Genomic DNA, 19,104 nt, shown 5'->3' with positions numbered 1-19,104 from the left:
CAATTAGTAATATTATTACTTATGATTAAATAAAACAGTACAGCAATTGAGCAGCAATGAGCTTTTAGTGTGTGCTTTTACTGCCTTCCAGTGTTTAATTTTAAGTCGGTGTAGTATAAAACATGAATTTGTTTTCCAATTTTTATTGAAATCCTGCACTTTCCAATGTCAAGGTTACAGGAAACACTTAACACATTGATAACAAATTCATAAAATCACAAGTTGTTTCAAAGTTAGTGAAAAAAACAACAAACCATTGCAACTTTTGCCACAACTTCCTGACAAAGCTGCTGAAAACTCAGGCATTTTAGGCCTTGAAAATCACAAAAAAAATAGCCTACCAAATCCTGGAGGCACTGACAAATGGATATGATGGACAGAAGGGAACATTTGTACATAATCACAATCCCCCTTGAGAGTTTTTTTACACAACAACAATCCCCATTATTTCCTGTATTTCTTAAAGACGGCGTTATAAAGATGATAGTAAATTTAAATATGTAGACCTAAAGAGTGAACGTGTACTAACAGACAATGCGTTAACAAGCAGATGTGGTTTCAAAGTGGCCCTAAAAACTTTGGTCAAACCCCACTGACCACTACGGCCACCCTTCTGACCCTGGCCTGTCGCATGCCTCGGTATCCTCCCTCTTTCTCTGTAGGGAAAAAGAGAGAGATGTACGAGCATCCCGTCTTCTGCTTGGCGTCTCAGGTGATGGATTTAACCATTCGTGAGTACTTCCCTCATTTCCCAGCTGCCCCATCTTCTACCTCTGTCCCCGACACCATGTTCCTTTGGTCCTGCTAGCAGCATGCACTAATCCAAGTGACCTCACAGTGTTGCTTCAGTTTGTTCTTCCAGTCTGTAGCGTCTGCTTCTACACTATCTGCCTTTGAGCTTGTTGTTCCAGACATTGTCCGTTTGCGACTTGAATGCATTTTTACTTTGCTTGTGTGTTGATCTGTTTTAGTGTTGAACGTCATGAAAAAGGAGGAGTAGTTAATTCAGTGCAATCTTTTTCTGCTCAGGCAATCATCGTACAAAACATCAAAGTCAAGATAAGGGGATGTGTTTATTTTAATTATATATTTTTTACATTTTAGCTTGTTGACACTTAAATGTTACGCCAGCTGCTCCTTTAGGAAATGAGAAGTATCACCTTGTCACCTTGAGGTTTTTTTTAAAAACTGTAATAATCAATTACAGTTTAACCATAATTAAAATCTTAAAAGGTAATACTTACCATTGGGAATCATACTGCGGTTTATGGTTACATCCCTTTTCAATATACTGTAATGACAGGTCTTTTTTAATGTAATCTTCAACAACTGTTGGTACTCACAATGCATATAATATAATCTTTTAAAGGTATTTTATTCTTACAAGTTTAGTTTCTAATTTTGTGTACTGAATACAAGAAACTTAACATGTATTCAATAAGAATTACAGGTATGTCATTATTTTTTTATTCAAATGCAATTGAAGTTTTTTGTGTTTTCTTTTCTTTGCTTTGTTTTTTTTTTTTAACAATTGCTTTCTCATTCTGCTAAATGAACACAAAAGGGCTAACTTCCTTTTCTCCTTCCTTGTAATCTGTCTCACACAGCGGCAATATGTTAATCGCTGGTTAATAAAGCGATTAAAACAGCTTCAATGGCTGTTGTAGGATTACATGGTTTTGACTTCATTGAAATGTTGTATATTATTCCCCTAGTACAGGGGTTGGCAACCCGCGGCTCTTTGACCACTCTGATGCGGCTCTGCTGCATACTTGCCGACCCTCACGATTTTCCCGGGAGACTTCCAGATTTCAGTGCCTCTCCCAGAAATCTCCTTGGTCAAATATGCTACGGATTTCACCTCAACAATAGTAATAAGGACGCATTTAACGCCCTCTACATCCTGTACAAATGGCGTGCCAGCCCAGACACGTAAGCGACAGCAAGGCATACTTGGTCAACAGCCATACAGGTCACACTGACGGTGGCCGTATAAAACAACTTTAACACTCTTACTAATATGTGCCACACTGTGAACCCACACCAAACAAGAAGGACAAACACATTTCGGGAGAACATCTGCACCGTAACTCAACATAAACACAACAGAACAAATACCCAGAATCCCATGCAGCCTTAACTCTTCCGGGCTACATTATACACCCCCGCTTACACCAAACCCCCCCCCCCCTCTCACCTGTGTGCGTCGGTTGAAGTGGGCAGGGTTTGGTGGTAGCGGGGGTGTATAATGTAGCCCGGAAGAGTTAGGGCTGCATGGGATTCTGGGTATTTGTGCTGTTGTGTTTATGTTGTGTTACAGTGCGGATGTTCTCCCGAAATGTGTTTGTCATTCTTGTTTGGTGTGCGTTTACAGTGTGACACATATTAGTAAGAGTGTTAAAGTTGTTTTATACGTCCACCGTCAGTGTAACCTGTATGGTTGTTGACCAAGTATGCCTTGCTGTCACTTACGTGTGCAAGCAGAAGCTTCATACAACATGTGTCTGGGCTGGCACGCAGTTTGAACATGCTGTAGAGGGCGTTAAATGCTGTGCCATCACGGCACGCCCTTGTTATTGTTATATGGGTGAAAATCAGTAGACGTTCGAGAGAATAGTTGTCCTAATATTCGGAAGTCTCCCGGAAAAATCGGTAGGGTTGACAAGTATGACGCTGTCAAGCGCCATTCATATAAAACTTGCGGGCCGCACTAACATTACATTTTCATATTAGGGTGCGGACCGCAAAATAACATCTCGCGGGCCGTGTGTCTGGTTTATATATAGCATAAAGCAAAAAAAAACTTTGTATGCGGTGCTATTTCATTTTAAATTTCAAAACAGTTTTGTGGCTCCCATTGTTTTCTTTAATTTGTGAAACTGGTCAAAATGGCTCTTTGAGTAGTAAAGGTTGCCGACCCCTGCCCTAGTAGTAGTTATGTGACTGTCACTATAGAACTTCACAGGTGCAGCTACCGGTTTGTTTTTAGTACACTGGTTAAAATTCCTACATTACACTGTTTTCCCCCCAAGCCAGTCTGTGGTTTTGTCTTTAAACAGCATCTTCGACTCTGATGTCAGAATATTGAAAGAAACTCTGCTGTTTTTTGTTTTTTTTTTGCTTCTGGTGATTTTCATTGTTGAAAATTAAGATCACTTTGTTTTTTAATTTAAAATTTACATTTTCAAAATGTAATTGAAACAAGCTAATATTTTTTTTCAATTAATGAAATGAAAATGCAATGACCAAAAATATACAATGACAGAAGAGCATAGTAAATTCAGCTTTCATTATTTATTCCTGTTTCTTCCAGTGTTCTTTTGTGATCGTTGCTTTTGAGTCCAATGCAACATTTGGATCGAGTCTCACAAAAAAGACACAAATTATGTAAAATATGCTACTCTAAATGCATACATTTCCTGACAAACTTTGTTCAATTGTGATTTGTACACCAAAGGGATCATTTGGCATTATAGTGTCCACTCGAGCAATTACTTGGGTTTGTTAAGGCCAAACTAACATGAGGCTTTTGGAGTCGATTGATTTCAGAGAAAATAAGTCAGCCTGACGTTTTGTGATTACAGAAACTACACTAGCAAACTCTGATACTACTTTCACTCACTGGGATGACAGACACCAGTAGGCCTTAACAAGTTCCAATTATAACAGGACAGATGTCCCATTCTGTGGAAGCTGTCAGCCATGTTCACTTGAGCTCCTGCAGGCAAAAGATCAGCCAGTTGTGTTGTCCTCAGCATCACTGAACCATTTGAGCGTTGCCAGTGAATGGATTGAATAGTTGTGACCCTCATGTGGCCAGTTCAACACCAACAAAACACAGGTGTATACTTTGTGATGATTTTATACTCAATAATTCACAGAAGTAAAGTAACATATGTGGTTATTGCTTTGTTACTCTAGATTATCTACAGTAGTCGTTAGTTAGTTTGTTAGCAACATAGTTCAAAAAGTTGTTTTAATCAAACTTTCAGGAAAGTGTCCAAAAAGGTATAAGGAACAAGTCACTATATTTTACGTCATGACATTAACTTTTGTGTAAATTAAGAGCCTCAACGTCTGTGTGTGTGTGTATTGTAAAGGCCCGCCTCAATTCAAATATGTTATTTGTCGTGTCTCAACATTGAGGTCACAAAGGCAGATTTTGAGGACAGAAAAATATGTTTTGAAACCACAGACATTACATTTTGAAAATACATTAAACTCACGCGACGTTTTTTTGAGTGAATGTGAATGTTGTCTATCTATCTGTGTTGGCCCTGTGATGAGGTGGCGACTTGTCCAGGGTGTACCCTGCCTTCCGCCCAAATGCAGCTGAGATAGGCTCAAGCACCCCCGCGACCCCGCACGGGACACGCGGTAGAAATGGATGGATGGATGAATGTATTTTGTGCACAATAAAAGTGTTACTTAAAGGTGCCATATGTAGTAATGTGGCCAGAAATGGTACTGCAATCACAGTCAAAATTCTGTAGATCCAGGAAGGCAGCAAGAAGTCCAGGGGAAGTCCGGGGAGACGAGACACACAGCTCAAATCCAGGAGACAGAGAGGAGCTGCGAGATGACGACACAGGACAAGACACAATGAGCACAGAGGAGGGGAAACAGAGAGCGAGTAGGCACATGGAAAAGGAAGCTAGAGACATGTGGGCTTACTGTACAATACAGGTAGCTACGTTCTGGCACTGCACGCAGGACGCACTGGTCTAAGTAGTGTGTGGTGTCCTCATCAACGTCAGGTGTGTTGATTGGTGAGGGAGAGCAGCTGCGCAGGGGTGCGGCCGTGGCTGGAGAGCAACGCTCGTGGCCGTGTCCAGAGGCGCGCTCAGAGGAGCGCAATAAAGACTGAGCAGCCACATGCGCTCAAGCCGTAAAAGTACCCCCCTCCTTATGCGAGGCTCCCGATGAGCGTCAAGGTGCATCAGGTTTAGCCCGGTTGAAGTCCTCCAAAACCCTCCCAGTCGACCAAGTAATGGAACTCCCTGCCCTGTCGATGAACTTTGAGGATCTCCTTTACAGTCCAAACAGGGTCACCATTCTCGAGAACCCTCCGTGGAGGAGGAGCAAGGACAGGGGGTGAGAGGGGTCTGACCGCCACAGACTTGAGTTGGGATATGTGGAACACGGTGTGCCTCTTCATAGATTGCGGAAGGCAAAGACCTACAGAGGCTGGGTTGACGATTGCTTCGACTGTTATGGGCCCCATGTAGCGAGGTGCCAACTTCTGGGATGGCACCTGATGGCCCGTAGCATCACCTGCTGTTCGGGCTGATAAGATGGTGGTGGGATACAGCGGCGGGATGCAACGGCGGTTAGTGCTGCGGCGCATCCTGTCAGAGGCCTTCATGAGGGAAGCACGGGCTGTCTTCCAAATGCTGCGGCAAGGTGGGCTCTGGTGGACGGCACCGCTGCTTCGACCTCCTGCTGGGAGAACATGGGGGGTTGATAGCCCAAGGAGCACTCAAAAAAGGACTTACCTGCGGCTGAGCTAGTCATGGAATTATAGGAATTCCCACCCAGGTTAAATACTTGATCCAGGAGACGAGTTGGCGAGCAGCAACACAGCGCAGCATGGTTTCCAAGCACTGGTTGGCTTTTTCCGCCTGTCCGTTGTGCTGAGGATGGTATCCGGAAGAGAGGCTGACCATGGCCCCAATCACCTTGCAAAAGATCTGCCAAACACGGGAAATGAACTGGGGACCATGGTCTGAAACGAAGTCCAGAGGCATGCCGTGTAGTCTGACCATGTGTTTGCTGAGTAGATCAGCAGTCTCGGCGGCGGAGGGGAGCTTGGGGAGGGGAACAAAATGTGCGGCCTTGGAGAATCTGTCAGTTATTGTTAGGACAGTAGTTTTACCTCAGAAGATGTGAAATCCAGTCACAAAGTCCAAGGAGATGTAGAACCAGGGTCGGCCGGGGATAGGAAGGGGGCATAAGATGCCCGCCGGGTGACTATGGGATGCCTTGTTGCGGGAACATGTGGTGCAAACGGCGACAAAATTCCCGTGTATCGGACTCCATCGACGGCCACCAGAACCGCCGTCAGATGAATGAGAGTGAGCGATGGACTCCCGGATGGCAGGAGAAGATGCTGGAATGAGCCCAGTCCAGTACCTTGGGTCGAAGCTCACGTGGAACGAATAACTTGTTGGGTGGTCCGCCGCCCGGGCCTGGGTCAGAGCGCAGGGCCGTCTTAACCAGGCTCTCGATCTCCCATGTGACCATGCCCACTATTCGAGCAGGAGGGAGGATGGGCTCCGCCGTAGGTGTGCTGGTGGGTTCCTCCGTAAACTGTCGGTAGAGGGTGTCAGCCTTCATGTTGCGAGAGCCCGGCTTGAACGAAAGAGTATAATTAATTCGACTAACAAAATTGTGCCCAGCGCGCTTGATGGTCGTTCAGTCTCTTGGCTGAACGGATGTGGATAAGGTTGCGGTGATCTGTCCACACCAGGAACGGATGTCTGGCCCCCTCCAGCCAGTGGCTCCACTCTGTTAGTGCCTCATGTACAGCCAGCGGTTCCCTGTTCCCAGCATCGTAGTTCCGTTCCGCTGGGGAGAGGCGTCTGGAAAAGAAGGCACATGGGTGTAGCAATTTATCCAACACAGAGCGCTGGGAGAGTACCGCCCCGATACCGGAATCAGAGGCATCCACTTCTATCGTGAACGGGTTGTCCGGTTCGGGGTGGATGAGGACACAGGCGGAGTTAAAGCTCTCCTTCAGTCTTTTGAAGGCTACACTGGCCTCCTTGATCCACTGAAAAGGAGAGATAGTAGAGGTGAGGCCATGAAGAGGAGCAGCAACCTTACTGAAGTCCCTGATGAAGCGTCGGTAGAATCCAGCAAATCCTAGATAGCGCCTTAGTTCCTTACGGGTGGTGGGTCGGGGCCACTCCATCACCGCCTCGACCTTCTTGGGGTCGGCTCTGATGTGCCCCTTCTCGATGATGTGTGGAAACTCACATTTCTCTGCTTTCACGAATAGGCGGTTCTCCAGAAGGCGTAGTAGGACCAGACAGACATGTTGCTGGTGTTCCTGCAGGTTCTGAGAGAAGACAACAATATCATTAAGGTAGACCACAACAAATCGATGTAGCATGTCCCGCAGAACGTCATTGACTAAAGCCTGGAAGACAGCCGGGGCATTAGTAAGTCCAAATGGCATGACCTTGTATTCAAAGTGTCCCAGATGCGTGTTGAATGCTGTTTTCCATTCATCTCCCTCCCTGATTCTTACGAGGTGGTAGGCATTTCGGAGATCAAGTTTACTGAAAATAGTCGCAGGTGTGAGGGGCTCGAAGGGAGAGCTCAGGAGGGATAGAGGATACTTGCTCTTCACCGTGATGTTGTTCAGTTGTCGGTAGTCAATGCAGGGCCGTAGCGAGTCGTCCTTCTTGCCGACAAGGAAGAACCCGCGGCTGGAGAGGAACGCCCGAAGGCGTGTCCAGATGCGCGCTCAGAGGAGCGCACTAAAGACTGCGCAGCCGCATGCGCTCGAGCCTTAACAATTGCCTTTTTGACACAATTATAACACTGTGTGTCTAAACTTGAGCGAATGTAGAAAAAAATGGTGCAGAATGGTGAGGTTGAGAGAGCAGAAGAGAGGGGGCGCGAAAGAGAGCATCCGTCTAACTGCAGACAGCACTAATTATTGTGTGTTAATATGGATAATAGCCAACAAGCACACTTTTATTGTGCACAAAGTACTTTTATATTCGCTCAAAAAAAATATTTTTCCCATGAGTTTAATTTATTTTCAAAATATAATGTCTGTGCTTGCAAAACATATTTTTCTGTCCTCAAAATCTGCCTTTGTAACCTCAACATTAAGACACAAATGTAACGCCATAATATAACGCCATACCCAAAGAGACAAGAATGTTTACTCTATTTCTTTCATTGCGCTATAGCTTAAAAAGTTCCAGTACGGATCACTGCCTGGATTCAGGACATTTTTTTTACCATTGGGAGATAGGGCTTGGCGAAGAGTGTATTATAGATTATATTGGTATTGACAGTATTGTATTCACAAAGGAAGAAAGGAAAGCAGCCGTACTCGGGAGGTACCATTGTTTACCTATGCAAAAAAACAGACACACACTTCTAGCCATTACAATACAGTTGATATGAGTTACATCCTGTCTGACGATGCTAACAAAATAAGAGTCTCAGAAGAATAGTTTACACATTTACTGTTATTATTTTGCACACGATGAAACAATCAATGTACCTAATGCAACTCGTAGTGATGGAATGTTGCAATGGAAGTACACTTTTTCTTGCAATTCTTTAATTTCCAAATTTTCCTTTTGAGATTTTTTGAAAAGTTTTTCTTAACCACAGAACCGGAGTCGATTATTAGGCTGTGAGCACTCCCTAAAGGGCCGCCAAAAATGTTTCTCAGCTGTGCTTCGCATGGGCTGCAGCGGTAGTCAGTTATTTTACACTTTTGGCAGTAATGACAATCTCAAAGGAGAGCTAATGTCATAGAAAAGTTTGTAAAGTGCAAAAATTATGACCAAAGAGGTGAAACTGTATTTTCATTTGCACTTTAATAAGAGATGGGTACCGTTTACGTTTGAACCGATACGGCCCCGATTCCCGGTTCCTGGGAATCTATACCGTTACTTAACAGTACCAATTTTCGGTACTTCTGTGTGTGTTAATCTAATTTTTTGCAACATTCAAAAATGAGTTGATTATGATAACTGCTGTCATCTTTTAACCTTTGAAACACACAAAAACAATAAATGTGTACAAAAATATGAAAATTGGCATCAAAAACATACATTGGTATCGAAAAAAAAAAATACATTGTAGAAAAATATTGTATTTATTTGTTGTTAAAACTTGTTTCAGTGCCAATACAACTTTTTTCTACAATGTAATTTTTTTTTCCGATACCAATTCTTACTATCAGTATACTGGCTCCATAGACCAAAGCCCTAAGGTTGTTGTGTTAAAGAAATAATACAATTTGTGATTAACACATAGTTTCATATCATTTGGTTGGTAAACTCTAAATAGGTTCAATATAATTATTGAATACGATTAAAATGAAGAATACCTTTACTAATTCATAGTTAATATTTGAGTGGACCCCAGGCTGCTCTGTAGTGAATTGATAATTGTATTTATGTAGTGCTTTTTCTCCAGTCACTCAAGGCGCTTTGGCACATTGAGAAACCCATTATGTACATTTTATGCTACATTTTCACCAGTGTGGGTGGCACTGGGAGCTAGGGATATTCAGCGCCTTGCCCAAGGACAACGGCAGTGACCAGGATGGCGAAAGCTGGATTCCAATCAGGAATGTTCAAGTTTCTGGTTGGACGTGTCTGTTTGAAGAGAAAAAAAACTAATTAAACTTATATTTTGTAACAGATTTGAGACATTTTTAATAATTATGTGTAGACTGAATCAAATCTTGAATAATAGATTTAGAACCTTATGAATTGAAATCAAATTGATTTGTGAAATTGGCCATCATAACCAGCCATACTCTCAGTATACCTAAATATTCAAATTATATCATTTTACAAGAGCTGTAGAACGTACATATGCCTTTTCAAATACAACAAGGCTTGCTTGTATTCCTTATTTAAAGTTTTAATTTTTACCTGTTTCATATGCAAGTTGTGTAGAACTGCACTGCATTAAGTTTAGACATGTTTCTAATACAATTCATAGTTAAACAAAAGGTTACCACAGTATTACCTCAACTTACAAGCTCAATAAAGCTTATAAATCAAATTAGGCCCACAATTTAAAGCGTGACAAAAATCCAAGAAACCGGTCGTAATTCAAAATATTTGAGAGTTGAGGTGCCACTGTATAATAAATGCTTAGCATATAGTGTTTATGCTAAACTATATGCGAGGCTATACATGTTCTTGTTTGTTCAAGAAAAGTTCATTTGGTATAAAAAAGACTCTAATGCAGGGGTGTCAAACTCATTTTAGATCGGGGGCCACATGGAGAAAAATCTACTCCCAAGTGGGCCGGACCGGTAAGAATCACAGCACGATAACTTCAAAATAAAGACAACTTCAGATTGTTTTCTTTGTTTAAAAATAGAACAAGCACATTCTGAAAATGTACAAATTATAATGTTGTTGTTTTTTTTTTTTACACTTACATGTTGCGGTTAATAGTATTCTATCTTTATTTGTCGTTATTTATACTTTCTGAATAAATTATGTGATAATGTTCATCAGTCAACTCATTGGTGTTAATTTTCAATCTATCAAGATAAAAAAACTTAAATAAAAATTAAATTACAGGATGTTATTTATGTAGTTTGATCATTTTCCTCGACTGGTGCACTAACATCATGTGGTTTATATTTTTTTTTACATATGTACATAAGCTATAAAGATACAAAGAATTGCTATTGCGACATCCAGTGGACACATTTAGAACAGCAGTTTCTTTCATTAAAATTTTTGTAATCATTTTTATACTTGGCAAACTCATCCCGCGGGCCGGTTAAAACCTGTTCGCGGGCCTGATTCGACCCGCGGGCCGTATGTTTGACATCCCTGCTCTAATGTATAAAATAAGTCACTTTAAGGCTTTCTACTTGTCATATGTATTTATAAAACACCCTCACAATACCATTCAATAAATTATATTGAAGTTCATTATTGTACCTTGTTTGTTTCTTTTTTGTTGATGGTATTTGTAATCCAGTGCTTTAACCTCTTCCTCATGTATTTAATTGTATTGCAATGAAGTACATACCGTGTAATCAAAATGTTCCAGTCACTACTAATAATGCTGTGAATTGTTTTGTTTTCACTGACTCACAAAGTTGTTTTTAAATGTACAAATGCTAATGCGTTGACTGCAAGATTTCTTTTGTGCTCATTCAAAAATAGGAAATGGCTGGAAGGCAAGTACTGAATCTAATAGTCTTAGTTTAGAACCCAGGACATGCAGTAAAACCCCACCCTCCCACGTCACTACTCTTGTGAATGATAATGCACCAGCCAATGGCCTGACGCATCAATAATGGAAGATGTGGCGATAGCTGCTGAATGCAATGAAGCTAACTCCTCATCAAAATAGCTTGGAGTGCATTATCATGCTTATACCATGGCCATGTCATAATTATAGTTAATTATTAGTCATCCAATTTAAAACATGTACAGTGGTGGTCAGTAGTTCACATCAACAGAATGGTATACCTTATTCTTTTTTCCAGAATGGAATGATTTTACAAGGCACATCTTCAAAGATTTTTCAAACCAAGAATCGGGTGCACATGTTTTAATTAATGTTTCTGTATTTCAAATTGTACATACAATATGTCTATCACCAAACAACGATATAACCAAGTGTAGCTGGTAGGTTATTTTTGTTTACATCAAATTATTAGGTAATGTAAATGGAAAGTCCAAGGAACTCAGTGAAAATCCAAAAAGGACTATTATTGATTGATTTTTGCCATTGTTTACACACTACAAATTCTGAGATCTTCAAGTCACATAATGAAGATGCAAGACAGTTGGCATCAGATGAAACCAAATTACAAAACCCAAGACCAGTGAAGTTGGCACGTTGTGTAAATACAAACAGAATACAAAGATTTGCAAATCATTTTCAACCTATATTCAATTGAATAGACTGCAAAGACAAGATACTTAACGTTTGAACTTGGATACTTTATTTTTTGCAAATATTAGCTCATTTGGAATTTGATGCCTGCAACATGTTCAAAAAAAGCTGGCACAAGTGGCAAAAAAGACTGAGAAAGTTGAGGAATGCTCATCAAACACCTATTTTGGCGTGCCAACGCTCCCACCAAAGTACTGTAGCGCCAATTCTTTTTTAGCTTATTGATTGGCTACTTTCTGCACCATATCAGGTTTTATGGAGTGATGTCAGGAAGTGTCATCTTTCCCCGCAAACATGAAGAATTTTGGCGTTCAATATTTACAATTGTTCACCTGAACCATTTTAGAGACAATTGTTGGGACATTTCAAACAACATGACAATCTTATAAGACGTCATATAATTGGGCGTTTACCATTTTTGGTTGGAAGGGAGAAAATCCGGACAAAAACAGTCAGACTGTCTTTGTGTATAGAAGTTCAGGAACAAACCAGGAATTACCAAGGCTCAACTCCTCCTCCAAAATCATGACCTTTAATGTCAACTTGAATGTGTAGTTGTCCACACGGACAAGCCAGCTACAAACGTTTGATGTTCAGACAATGATTCTTATGTGTCTACAATGACAAAAAATAATGTTTGGAGGAGTCCGAATTTGGAGGCTTTTTAACCTGCCAACTTTGTTACTGCTGTTTTCTATGGAGATGGACCTCAGTAGGCCCAAAAGTGATCTGAAAGAAGAAACTAAAAAAACTAAAAGGACAAAAACAATACAACATGAAATAATAAAAAGCAATAATGTTTAAACATGTGAATATCTAAGCATGAACACATTTGTTTACTTTGCGTAAATTAAAGGAAATCTATAATAAATTCTAACTTATACACCAAATTCTTGTTTATAAAACAGTGAAGATGTACTTGATAAAGAAATCATTAAGGCTCAAAATAAATGACAAGTATGTAAACTTCTGACCACATTTCATATTAGTATATATATGTAAGCCATGGTATAATTTCATTCCACTCACTGTACATGAAAATAATACTCTTTAAGGGAATCAGAAATTACATTTGAATGAATTACAATTTGATGAGATGAATATTTGAATGGAAGCTAAGTTGTGCCTGTAAGACAAAAATCAGAAAAAAAGATTTAATGCATGATGATTGTTGAACGTTTGCATCCTTCATCACATGATCTCTCTGGATGTTGCATCATGCTTCTGCCACACTAGTTGTACTTTTTAGGAGTATTTTAACACATGTCCATCAAATACTTAATCCAAAAGTTATATGTCACTAGAATATGTCACTGACTTGATGTTTTCTAGTGTTTGGCAGTAGGCAGGATGACGTGCATGTTGCATACTGCATATATACTGTACACAAATTGCACATATTGCATGCATCTTAGAAACAAGATGAGTTTTAAGTTAAGGATTTTAGATTAGACTTTATTTGGACTTTTTTTCTGCAGAGAATGTCGGCCGATTAGTCACTCCTGCAAAAAAACTAGAGGACAACATTCGCTTGGCCGAGCTGGTGATCGAGGTGCTGCAGCAGAATGAAGAACACCATGCAGAGGTCGGTATGAAGACACGCACACACATATTCTCTGAACATACTGATAAATGGGGTTGCCCAAAAGGGCCAAAAATTCCCCCGGTCCTGGACTCTCTTAGAATTATTTGGGTAAATGTTGGTCTTTTTTTAGTTTTTACCTTGAGACTTTGGGACTATGTGGGGTACTTTTGAACCTTTAGGAGGAAGATGGTCTTTTTGGAGGGTACTGTGTGACCTAAGGACTATTTGGGGTCCTCTGAAAGCTTTAGGGGGAATATGTTACTTTGGTACCTGGGACTATTTGGGGTCCTCTGGGGCCTCTAAGTCCTTTTGGGGGTACTTTGAGGCCTTTAGGGGAATATGGTCCTTTTTTAGGTACTTTGGGACATTGGACCTTGGGACAACTTACAACAAAGAATAACATTATTAACATAGATTTTTTTAAACAGAAAATATTTAAAGTTCATCAATTTGCCAAAAAATAAAAATAAACAACAATTTTTTGACTGACTTGAACCATTTTATACTGAAAAATAAAATTATATAAATTAAAATTGATCAGCAAAATTAACTCAGGAGCACCATATATAAAACACTTTAATCTACAAAACAAAAATTAACAAAACATTTTGTGCTGATTTTTTTTAATCAAAGCCTTCGTTTACTCTGCACACCAGATCAAATTTTTTTGCCCTCAAGTGACACAGATGGGATTTTTTTGCCACTCTAAACACTCCAAAGTGCTTTAGAGCTGATCTTTTTGCATCAGATTCAAGTCTCATCAGGAGGTAGTCCGAATCTTATTGGAATCTGATCTTTTCAAATCTGACTGCAGTCTAAACGACAGTGTGACCTGAATGCAACTTTTTTGTCAGCTTTGGACGAGCTACGTCATTTGTGTGCGCAAGAAAAGACACAGCCCGCCAGTGGAAGTGGATACTTCCTTTTCGGTGCATCACTAGTCAATAATGCGCAAATAGGCTTAATTTAATATATGAATATACATTTTGATTCCAAAGAAATAGCGATTGTTGAAGGACCGGAATTGATGCTGTGACGTACTTGCTTACATGTTACGTACATTGCGTAAGTTGTTTACGTAAGTGAGTTGAAAATTAAAGCTAACATAGATCCACACTGATGTCTGTGTTGCCTCTACTAAACAGCCATACAATCATTAGAACCCTCCCTAATATATTACACTATATATATACATTCATACAATATATTACTTTAATTTATTTTCACATAAAACCAAATGACAATTTTTTAAGTTGTGCTGACTTATTTTATTTTGTAGTAGTAGTATCAACTTCCTTGTTCATTTAGAGAATCCGGTCAACTTCCTTTGTTTTCACTTTATTCAACTGCACATGCAAGTTACGTCAAGGCCACATTGAGATCTGTGCGAGTTTACACTGGAGTCTGGTGAAGATCACATTTTATTTGCAGTGTCATTCAGCTGGAAAACAAATCAGATTTCGATAAAATGTGATTCAGGTCACTTTGGCCTGCAGTGTAAACGTAGTCAAAATGAGGAAGTCAGGATTAATGGCTACAGTGCACGTTTCATAGTGGGGTTTGAAGCAGGATACTGCATTATATTGGTAAAGCATGTTCCCCCGGATCACACGCATATCGCATTTTTGAGAAGAACTGCTCTAGACTGATCACCAGGCAATCGTAGGGCACTTATATACAAACAACCAATCACATTAACCTATGGACAATTTAGAGTCTGCAAATAACATAACACTCTGTACGTGTCCATGCACTAAATTAGTCAGATTTCCCAGTTCGGATCTGAATAAACTTTCTACAACCCATGGAAACACCTTAATCCGATTGTTCGGTTTTTGAAAAGTCAGACTAACACACCTGGATTATGCGATTGGAAACCAGATCTCTCAAAGGGGCGTAGGCGGCGATCTACATTTCTGCCAGTGGATGCTCGGACGGGCGGTAAATCTGACGCTACTTTTCTGAGCATGCGCGGTTTTTGCTTGGTGGTGAGAAAGAATTTGCCATCAAGCCCACGTGGGTGCTCGGATTGGCGCTTATGCCACGGGGTGTGTGCCGCAAGAGGGCACCCTTTGTATCGTGCATGCACCTGTCTCAACGCGCAGCATACCACCCCGGATGCAGATACCATTCAATAAAAACTTAGCAACAATTGGAATGAAGAGGAGACTGTTTATTTGCTTCACAAATTAAAAGAACAGAACATTTTAAAGTGCATCGATGGTAGAAAAAAAAAGAAACAGAGATTCATTTAAGAAGGTAGCTAAGGAAATGTAAAATGCCGGCTTAATTCGAATTCCCGAATGAAATACTGATGAGATGAAAGAAAATGAGGCAGGTATATTACAAGGCGAGTAATAAAGTGTACACAAACCTTTTCACGCTGCATTTGTGCACTCCAAACGGATTAACAATAACTCGGTATTCCACACAACTAGCAAGATAGTCCAGAGCAATAGCAACCATCATCTGAACAGTATCGGCCGGGGCACGAACGGTCTTTACCTTCGGATTTTAAACTCCTTCCATCAATCTACAGACCCTTATGAATGAACTCCGAGACATTCAAAAGTTTTGTTTCCATGATTGTTGGTCTGAAAATTCCTTCAAAAAAACGTTACCGCCGGTCTTGCTTTGCTTGGGACCTCCGTCTGATCCGTTACATTCTTGGTACTAGCGTCATGTTCGTAGCGCAATCCAAGATCATTTCTTGATGCTGTTTGCTATTTAACATCAACATAGCCATTAAAGATGTAATATTTGTAACCTGTGTCAATAATACTGTTACGACGGGGTCGCATTTTACTGCGTGGATCGTTCGCCCAGGATGCAGACGGAACTCCGGAGGCAAGGTGCAGGTGAGAAAATGATTTATTGTTCATAAATCAATCAAAAAATACAAAAATAAACAAAACAAGCGTGCCTATAGCACGGGAAGCTAACGGAAGAGCTAACAAGGAAAGCTTAGCACGTAACCAGGCAAAAAAATGGCGAAGCTTAGCTCAGTAATCAAATAACTAGACGTCGTAACTGTTGCGTGGAAGCAAACAAGAAAGCCAGACTGACTGTGGCGAAATGCAGGGAATAAGTAGCTCTCTGATTAGTGCCCAGGAGCAGGTGAGCATCCCGAACACTAATCAGAGGCAGGTGAAAACAATCTGCAGTCATGGCAACTAAAACACAAACCCAGGGGTGCTCAAAACAGGAACTGAGGTAGTCAAAAACTAAACAAACATGATACTGGCAGCGGATAATGACAATTACAACGGACATCTTGTACAACAAAGCTAGGCTCTTAACTTGTAAGGAGCTGCAGATATCTAGGGTGACGTCATAGGTCAACTGGAAAAGCAAGACATTTATCCCCGCTAAAAATAAATAAGTGCCCCCCAGTGTACGAGCGGTACAAGGCATATGTCCAATAGTAGCATTAAAGAGAGTGCATGGACACTTGGACGCCACACATAGGTGTGACAATGCACATATAAGAACTATTTGAGAAATCAGACTAATTTAGTGTATGGAAACGTAGTGACAGATTGACGCACTTATGTACTCAAAGGACTAAGTGTAAATACGCAAGTGTACCAATTGAAACACAGCCCTTGATTTTTATGAGACTGAGCTTAAGGTAAGTGTACAATGCCATAAGAAGTGTGTTGTAAGCCTTGGGTTTTGTTCAAAAATGTGTTGACGGCTTGGCGTTAATGAGCAAACATTATGTTTCCACAGGGGTTCTTCTCAAAAGTCTTAAGGTTCCTCCACTGTGACAATTGGAAATATGCACAGTAGTGCCTTGACATAGTTTACCCTTTTAATTTGTAATAAGAAAAATGAACTTCTAGATATGAAACAATACGGTAGGAAATATACAACAGCAATAGTTTTATGAAGTAATGTAATAATAATGTACAGCGTTTACCTTGGAGAGCAGACATCTACAGTATCCTTCCAGCTGCTTCTCCATATGGTGCAGATTGTAAAGCGCTTTGACAGCACTGCTACACCAAGTCAGCCATACGCACACTTCGATCATATTTTCGTTTTTTAAATCAATGAATATCATCCACCTTTCCTCCTGACCACTGTACTTCACACCCACTTTCTTCACACCTATGCTTGGAAAAACAAAGTTATGTCTCGCTAGCTATTGGCTAATGCTATCGAGTAAAATTGGATGTTTTTGGTCGGATCTTATGGGTTTCACTGTTAAATTCGCAAAGCCAACTAGGTATCTGAAGCTGGCTTTTAACCCAAATGTTTGTTTGCAACCTAAATCAAAACATTTGCAGAGAAACGGCTCGCACCTTAAAAAATTTGTAATGTAGGACACTTGTAAACTAAAAACAATTACATAATGAAATTTGTCGCTACAAATGCATTTCTCAATAATAGTCGGTGACGTCATCGCTAATGTTTTGCCAGGCAGAAATAAAAGATGCACAGGCGATATAATACCGCGAGCAAAAACTTGGAAAGTATGACAACATTTGACCTTAAACACGAAAAAAAAAATAATTAAGCCAAACTTGCCTTTAATGGAACATTTGATTAAAGCAGGGGCAATTTGGACAAATGGACATATCTTTGTAAAAATCAAAACATTACTTTAAAACATTGCTTGGATTATAATTATTTTAATGGCTTCCTTGAGTTTAAAGTTATTTTAATATTATTTTTGCTGAGAATCAGAGGTTGCAACCGATACCTTTCCACAGCTTGGTTTTGAATGGACCAACGTTTAATTGGTATTTTGTATTTTGTAACAGCCCAATGACCTGTACAGTTCATGAATAAATGTTTCTGAATGAAGTAGTCATCTTTATTATTAGTTAGCACATGCCAAACAATGTCTCAAAGTGCACGAGTCATAATCCGATTACCGGTAGTCGACTGATTTTAAAAATAGTCGATGACAAGTCGGGTATAAAAATAGTCGTTAGTTTCAACCCTACAAGCGCTGTTTCGACTTTCTGTTAATCTGCTCAGCACACGAACATACTAGTTTTGTTAGACAAGATCATAGACTGTATTGGACAATATAGTTTACATACGAAATGTCCATTTCCATTTATTACAAGTAATAAGTAAATGTAAATACCTTACTTACCTATCAAGGAGGAAATTATCAAGTTTTGCATCAGATGAAAAAATCTTCTCCACCTTCAATCGTCTCCATCTTTTAAAGGCATCCCGATACAAATCCTCGTTTTGTTCCTGGCTTTTTTCATGAATAAGTTGAGAATCGTAACAACGCCTTTTAGATTTACCACGGTCTGACATGTTTAGTAACTCCAGCAGGGGCAGTAGCTAGACGAAGATGGCGGTGCGTAACTGGCAACCTGGATGTGACACACTCACAGACTTTCTAATTGGTCAAACGGTGGAGGGCGGGGGACATCGAAATGAAAACAATAACAAGATTTCGGGGCTGTAAATCTACTTTTGAAATGAGCAGATATCCCGGCTAAACTACTGTTATCAGTTATAAAGGTATTCGAAAAGAACATGATTCATTAATGCCTTTTGACATATCAGGGCCATTTAATGAAGACTTGACATGAAATGATTACATATGGCACCTTTAACTTTGGATACGTTTTGAACACAGATGAATACATACATTAATTATAACCAATACCATATCAGACCATAATCAAAAGAGTCTACAGCTACAATTTAAGAAGAAGATGAAGATTTTTTTTTTCAGTGGGAACCCATTGAATTTCAAAGGGGTCCACTCAAATCACTACCTGTGGATCCCGGAGACTCACTACATTGAAAACATAACATTATTGAGTAGAGCTCGACTGTTCAGTAGAAATATATTTTTTTTTAAATCCATCTTTCTCAACCTCTTGAAATGATTCAACTACCTGCACTTG

General features: G+C 40.1%; 1 protein-coding gene across 4 annotated transcripts in view; it reads left to right on the top strand.

Moving 5' to 3' along the window:
• The window catches only part of LOC133651914 (calcium-dependent secretion activator 1), a 304,205-nt gene that overhangs the window by 164,075 nt on the left and 121,026 nt on the right, over positions 1–19,104 (top strand). For 2 of the 4 annotated variants that reach the window (XM_062050159.1, XM_062050144.1), the window contains 2 exons: positions 663–731; positions 13,113–13,219. In XM_062050159.1, the coding sequence (XP_061906143.1) occupies positions 663–731; positions 13,113–13,219 (176 nt within the window). The remainder of the gene's footprint in view (positions 1–662; positions 732–13,112; positions 13,220–19,104) is intronic. The other 2 variants (XM_062050168.1, XM_062050151.1) reach the window with 1 other exon arrangement.

The sequence above is a fragment of the Entelurus aequoreus genome, linkage group LG01 (genome assembly GCF_033978785.1).
Source record: "Entelurus aequoreus isolate RoL-2023_Sb linkage group LG01, RoL_Eaeq_v1.1, whole genome shotgun sequence".
NCBI classification, from domain to species: domain Eukaryota; kingdom Metazoa; phylum Chordata; class Actinopteri; order Syngnathiformes; family Syngnathidae; genus Entelurus; species Entelurus aequoreus.
Note: the sequence above shows the minus strand (reverse complement) of the source record. Positions and strands in the feature narration are given on the sequence as shown.